Genomic DNA, 7,151 nt, shown 5'->3' with positions numbered 1-7,151 from the left:
TACGGAGAGAAAGAATTATTCGAATTAGCGAATTTTTCAAATGGACGACCACAATTCCTCTATGACGAAAAATTGGTAACAGAATTGAAACAAATTTATGATCAAGTCGAGTCGAGCGGAAAGTGGGACTTTTCCGTTTGTAATTTAACAAAATTAGCGCATCGTAAAGATACGATTATTTACCTTGACAATAAAATGTTAGAACTGGTTGAGCACATTTTAAGAATTGAGAAGGAAGCTCAAGAGCCCCCAAAAATCGAGAAGAAAGTTAAGGAGAAAAAAGTAAAAGAGAAGAAAAGTGACAAGAAATCTGCCAAAAAAACAAAATCAAGTAAATCCTCAACTTCTCAGCACATCGAAGAAACAACCATTAAACCAAAAATTAAACCCGAACCATACGAATATTCAAACCAATCACAAGTTTGGGAGGTGGTTCGGAAATTAGATTCCCCTGTCATTATTAACACACAAAGAGAGAAATATTTCACGTGTCATTCTGTTTTAAGTTCGTATTTTGATAAAATGTGTTACTTATTAAACGAACTTGAACTTGAAATTGGTTTAAGTTCGACTAGAACTTACCCTCGAGTCAAAAACAAACTTTTGCCGATCAATAAACTTCCCGAAAGATTGGTTTATGAGTATTTCGAGCATCATTATATTCCCACTGTCCCGATAAGGGAGATTTATCCGTATGATGCGAAAAGGAAACCGAAAATTTTGAAAGAGGTGGCGAGTGACGACGCTGAAGCTTTGTATTCGATCTATTTCAATAAAACTATCGGTGAAACCGAGAAGAAGAAAGGAAAAAGTGATAAAGAGAAGAAAAAGAAAGGTGATAAAGACAAGAAAAAAAAAGATAAAGGCGGTAATAAGGAGAAGAAGGAAAAGACAAATAAAACTGATAAAGGGAAGAAAAAGAAGAAAGTTGAGTCGAAAGAAAACATCAAAAAGGAAATTTCGGTTGAAAGTTTCAATCCGTACAAAGAACAGTTTTTCTACGTCTCGGAAAGTGAGGACGAAGTCGTCGACAATCGGGGAATCAAAAAAGAGAAATTGTCGAAAGATGCGTCGGAGGATTATAAATATAAACAATATTTGATTGTTTATTCGTGTTTGGAGAACGCTGTTGATGCCCTTGTTGACACTTTAGAGTCGTTTGAGTGTGTGGTTTCGTATCCGACGTTGAATGAAGTTAAACCACAAGATCAAAAATAAAGAAATTAATAAAAACCATTATTGACTTTTTCCTCTCCTAGCCAACTCATTTACATTTTTCAATTATTTATCCCTTATCTAGTCCAATATCAATACTCGTTTCCCACAACTCCATTTTCACAGAGTGTTTGCCTTTTTAGACATATTTATCACTCGTAAATTTTAAGCACAAATTTGATCTCAATACGAACGACCAGAAGTTTCGAAAAATGGAAGCTAAAGGTTCAGGTGAGTCGCTGAATATTTCATATATCCCATTTACACATTTTATTGATTCATGCATTGTTTCAATTGTAGTAAAAATCGAATTTTTTAACAAAATGTGAATTGATTTGTTACAAGGTGAACGTGTTTTTTATTGTTTCTGCTTGAGTAAGTGTAAAAAATCTTGACCACCTCAAGTTGTAATCACCACGTTTTTGTGATAATTTATTTCAATTTTTGCTTTAGGTCATCTTCGGTTTAGATGACTTTGTGAGTACTTTCCGACCTTGACCAATTCTTTTTTCGCAATCACGTGTTTCCTTAATTGTATCACATGGAAAGTAAATTGGTGACTCAACAACAGTGGACACAATTGTTTAATTTATTTAATTTTGACCTAATTTTGGTAAAACTTCCACAACAATTATTTGTTTTTGTTGAATACAGTAATAATTTTTCATGGCAAAGTGAGATTAAATTAGCATAAAAATTCAGCATTAATCCATTGTTTTACGGTGTCTACCATGAAAGCCATAAATAAATTCAAGGCAAATAGATAATTAATGAATAAATCATTTAAGGAACTCCACTTTTTGTACTTTACTCCGGATAAATATTTATCTGGAAATCTCATCTCGCGGAATGACAATTGACGCAACAGTGTAGACATTTTTTCACTATTTATCAACAAAATCTTTATTTACGTAGGCATATATCATTTTTTAAATTTATGTGTCTTCTTTCGTGCGCAACCGCGACTGAGTGATGCCAATGACACTTATAAACCACAACTCGGTTATGGTCAAGTTTAGTTTACCGGCGGTTAACCATTCACCACGTAATTATAATCACATAAAAGCAAAAATGACCGGTCCTGTGATTGCTGGTGTTACGAAAAGTGAGTGTTTGTGCGAACCGGAAGAAATTAATTTCGCTCAAAATGGTATTTTTTTTGTTAAATTATTCTTAATTAGTTTCGTTAACGCGGTGGCAAATATTAAATATTATTTCCTAATTGTTAGTTAAAAATTTTATAGAGAAAAATGGTATTCGCGCCGTTATTATTATTTTTTTTTTGATAAATTACGGTGTCTTTCAAGTGGGTTTGTAATGTATCACCGGCGATTATCTTATCAGTGACAAGGGGGATTACTCAGATTAAATATTGCCACAGAGACCCTCAGGAGGGAGAATGGAATTCGCACGAATTCAAACCAAAAAATTATTTTGCTCAATGTGTCTTTATCAAAGTTTTTTATTTCTATCGCTTGCCTTTGAATGATAAAAAGTGTGCGTAAAACCATAAAATTATTATACATAGATCACTATTTTAGTACCATGAATAAATAATTGACCACAATAACGCTGAAAATATAAATATTGGGTCAGTAAAATTCAATAAATATTGGTCTTTAATTGAATTAATTTAGTCAAACAATGGAAAACTAAAATTTTCCCAGATTTTAAAGTAGGAAACTTTTGTGAGTTAATTAAATATCTCAGCAATGAAATAAAGGAGATTATCATCCTATCAATCTTCAAAATTAATCGATTTTAACAAAATTCCCATCAATACCTAGAGGGGAAACTACCTGAGGTTAACTGACGATTTTTTAATTTGTAATAATTCACTATAATACAAGGAATTTTAGTTTTTAAGTGAGGTTCTGGCACAAAAACGTGTGTTAATAAATCATTCGGAAATAGCTGAAATAGAGTAATTTTTGGTATAGAGTCCATAAAGTAATATTTTTTATACCAGGTGAACAAAAAGTATGGAATCAACGTTTTCTGCTTAAACTATTTATTTTTTGAACAAACTAATTCAATTCTTTGTTGATTCTGAATGTATTTATTGCATTTGGAAAATATTTTCTATTTTCTTGGAAATATTTATTCTTTTATTTGTTATGTATTTAGAGCTTAACTTAGAATGTAAACAGTTTTTAAAGTCTTTAAAAGTGTAGCCCTTGTAGGATTACAGGCTTGCTTATGCAAACGCGAGGTTAAAACTACATTTACTTTTCACTGTTTAGATCCGGCAGACCATCATTTCTGTGTTCAGAGTACGGTTGAATTTTTGATTTCAAAATGATCGATTTTTAAAAAGATAAGTTTTGGGGAATATTAGAAAAAGTAGTTGATTTTGAGATACAAAATTAATCTGGAATTATAGATTTTTCAGTATTTTCTTTCGATGAAAAAAAAGTCTGAAGGTGACATTTTCTACAAATTTTCAGATAAATATAAGTTTTTGTAAATTAATCATAAAACTGGCAAAATTTACGAAAACAAAAGTGAATGAGAAAGAAAATCGTCAGGATGATGAATAGCATCTTTGTAAACAAGGACTCAAGTGAAATAAATGATACAACTAATACGAAAAGAAAAAATGGAAGTAATTAAAAAAATTCAGAAACCACAACAAAATTAATATTACGGCTTTCATTCTTTTCTGCTGAAAATTAACGAAAACGTTTGAAAATGAAATTTATAATGAATTTAAATTTTTTTATCTGTAAATATTCCAAATGTTACGAAACCACAAATTTTAGTGAAAAGTCCATATTTTCTTTAAAATTTCTGTCTATTTAAAGGGTATTCCGTGCTCATTTTCTGTCTGTTTTTTACTCGACACTCAGGAGAGAATTCTCGGTTTACTTTTGTACAGGGCCGTACCCAAGGGGGGGTTTAGGGGGTTCAAAGTGTTAAAAATTTAGTTTTTTTGTTATTTCAATGAGTTGATTTTAAATTTTTGTGAATTAATTTTTCATGTGTTAATTATACAGTGTTTCATTTTTATTGTTAGGTACAAATTTAAATAGTTAATAGAATATTAAATTTTAAGATAAAAGTGTTTTGAAAAATGCTATGAAAAGGAGCTACACCCCCTAAAATAGGTACGTTTTTTAAAGGGTTTTTCCTAATATTTCAGAATAGATAAAATTATAAAATTTGGTACCTTTATATGTACACCCAAACAAATGCCAAATAACAAAATTTTTAATCAGAGGCGTCCTAAACGGTAAAACAAATTTAATTTTTAATTTTTATGCTGTTTATGGTCTGTAACATAAATTTTTAAACCGATTTTTACAAAAAAATCCGTAAATTGTATCGGAAAAACACAAAAGACCTTTTTTTATGAAAAACTATGAAATTTTGTTGCTGAAAGTGGCAAGAAACCACAGGAAAAATAGTTAGAGTAAATTTTTACCCTAATCCCATCTAGTTTAGGAAGCACCTAATTAAAAAATACATTTTATTTTTGTACTTGTTTAGGTGTATAAAAGTTATCATCTGTAGCAAATTTTGAATTTTTTTTCTAAAATGATTTCGGAAATATTGAAAAATAAACTATTAAAAGACGCACCCCTTGCGTAGCATTTTTCGATATATGTTCATAAAAAAAAATGTTTTAAAAATGAATATTCATCTCCTGTTTAAATTTGTAACAATAAAAAGTATTAAAAATTTATTTTGTTTTTTGTTACTTTTGTGACTTAATTAGATTTTTTTTATGTTTAATTAGGATCTCTTATTTTAATTTAAAATAAAAACGTGTACTTAGAGATTTTTTATTTTTAATCCGCCTTCTTTCATTTCATTTTCATGGGCCAACAAGAACCCCTTACTTATACTTATTGTTGCAACAAGCTTTTTTCATACCTTGTCAAGTTAAAAAGCACAAAATATAAATAACATTAAGGTGGTTGCAATTCAGATGCTGTCACATGTAAACAAATTTACAGTACACATTTTTAAAAATAAAAATTGCCCTAATACAGGATTTTTGTACAAAGTCACCAATTTACAAAATAGTGAGTTTGTTTTGAACCAAACTGGTAACAATGCACTATAAAACTGTTTCACGATTTTTTTTAATGCGACTATAAAAATAGGTACTGTGTAGAAATGTTTAAATTTACATAGCTTGTAATTTATTAGATAAACTTTTATTTGCCGAATTCATTTATTAGAATTTTATGTATGTACTACAAAAAATAAATAAAAAAAATCTAGGACATAGAATATTTTTTTAAATTGCGCTAAAATTCCCCTTTTCCCGATTTCAGCCGACGAAGACGCTCATATAACAGTCCCTGAATGGCGCCTCCACAAGGTCCAATCCCCCATCGAGCTCAAACACGACGAGACCAACGAATACGACCACTTCGAGCCTTTGGAATTCCACGGGCATTGGGATCAAGGGGGCGAAGCCACTTTGAATAACAACGGGTTCACAGGTGGGGTCTACTATGCAAAAATCGCTCTTCAACTTTGAAAATTTTAGCAACTCTCCGGTTCCAAAACCGCGAAATGCCGGTCTTGGTCGGGGGCCCTTTACACGAGGACCAATACATATTCGAACAATTGCATTTCCATTGGAGTGATGATGATCACAGCGGATGTGAACATATATTCGAAGGCCAAGTGTGAGTGTTTTGGCAGGGTATTGAGGCAATTATGACGGTTTTTTAGGTTCTCGATGGAGGCACATGCTGTGCATTACAATAAAAAGTATGGGGATTTTAAAAACGCAGCTGATAAGCATGATGGATTGGCCGTTGTGGCGTTTTTTCTTAAAGCGACAGATGATGACGAACATCCTTGTTTTAATAAAATGACAGAAGCGGTGAAAAAAATTGATAAAATCAACTCGACGACCAGTCTTCCCAGTGGTAATGTAACTAAATCCAAATCCGAAAAAAATTTCTCATTTTTTTTTTCCAGACTGTTTGACTTGGATCAGAGAAGCGGCCCAGTGCAAGGGCTATTACACTTATCAAGGGTCTCTGACAACAGAACCATACACCGAAAGTGTCACTTGGATTATTTATCCGACTCCTATTCACGTCTCACGTGAACAAGTAAGATAAAAACCGCAAAAAAAATTCTCTATTTTTTTCCCAGGTTTCAGAGTTCAGGAAAATGAAATCGACCCCTTGTGAAAGACACAACATTGTCAGAAATGTCCGGCCGATTCAAACGCCTCCGGCTCATAAAAAACTCGACGTCATTTATGCAAGATCACACAAAATGAGCGAATAGTATCAGTATTATTACATAACTTTTGTAACATTATGTTTATGTAACCAAATTATTATGCAAATAAACCTATTTTCAGTCGACTTGTTTTATTTCATTTAGTTCAACAACAAAGAACTATCAAAAAACTTTTTTTACTGTACGTTTTTAAACAAAGCCGAAATTCTGAGTATCTGAGTCACAGGATTTTTAATTTTTACTATAGGGCTCTAAATACGTACTTCTAGAGCTCGTAAATCTATTGCGTGACAAAATAAAAAGAAGTTTTTAGTGTAAGAATTTAAAAAAAAAGTGCTTCAATATTATAATTCCGCGTGGGACGTGGAACAACTAAAGTTTCAACAGGATCTCTCTCTTACATTTTTATTTACAATGTTTCTTTTAAATTATTATTATTTAGTTTCAGTAATCATCTAGTTCCCAGCTGTTGTCATGCTATGAAATTGACAAATTACAGTATGATTGCGAATAATTAGTATAATACATTTCAAAAATAGCACAGAAAAAAAAGTACAATTTCATGTCAAATTTCCTACAGTGTATATTTGGTTGTATAGTCTCAAAACAATTTCTATTCCGTTAAAGTAGGGTAAAAGTTAGAAGTACACAGACTTTTGTCACAATTGTTCTTGCTGCATATAGACAGAAGATACAATTTTTCGGTTAAAATTATTATAAAA

At 31.4% G+C, this 7,151-nt stretch overlaps 1 protein-coding gene across 2 annotated transcripts; it reads left to right on the top strand.

Moving 5' to 3' along the window:
- Nucleotides 1-1,323: 1,323 nt before the first annotated feature.
- LOC123007289 (carbonic anhydrase 1) lies at nucleotides 1,324-6,555 on the top strand. 2 transcript variants are annotated; one of them, XM_044402503.1, is made up of 6 exons: nucleotides 1,324-1,446; nucleotides 5,499-5,669; nucleotides 5,717-5,858; nucleotides 5,905-6,104; nucleotides 6,157-6,293; nucleotides 6,337-6,555. In XM_044402503.1, the coding sequence occupies exons 1-6, from the start codon at nucleotides 1,428-1,430 to the stop codon at nucleotides 6,472-6,474; spliced, it is 807 nt and encodes a 268-aa protein (XP_044258438.1). In that variant the 5' UTR covers nucleotides 1,324-1,427; the 3' UTR covers nucleotides 6,475-6,555. The 2 variants fall into 2 exon arrangements, with proteins under 2 accessions (XP_044258438.1, XP_044258437.1); XM_044402502.1 differs by lacking the exon at nucleotides 1,324-1,446 and adding an exon at nucleotides 2,190-2,365.
- The last annotated feature ends 596 nt before the right edge of the window (nucleotides 6,556-7,151 follow it).

This window comes from Tribolium madens, unplaced genomic scaffold (assembly GCF_015345945.1).
Source record: "Tribolium madens isolate multiple individuals breed KSU strain unplaced genomic scaffold, Tmad_KSU_1.1 Scaffold_3;HRSCAF=73;Tcas5.2_LG2, whole genome shotgun sequence".
NCBI classification, from domain to species: domain Eukaryota; kingdom Metazoa; phylum Arthropoda; class Insecta; order Coleoptera; family Tenebrionidae; genus Tribolium; species Tribolium madens.
This window is presented reverse-complemented; position numbering and strand designations above follow the sequence as displayed.

Excerpts from the sequence above, each read along its gene's own strand:
- LOC123007289 (XM_044402502.1), top strand. The coding sequence starts at position 2,194 with ATGACACTTATAAACCACAACTCGGTTATGGTCAAGTTTAGTTTACCG. Across the intron at positions 2,366-5,498 it reads AATTAATTTCGCTCAAAATG|CCGACGAAGACGCTCATATA; the intron begins GTATTTTTTTTG and ends TCCCGATTTCAG. Across the intron at positions 5,670-5,716 it reads GAATAACAACGGGTTCACAG|CAACTCTCCGGTTCCAAAAC; the intron begins GTGGGGTCTACT and ends TGAAAATTTTAG.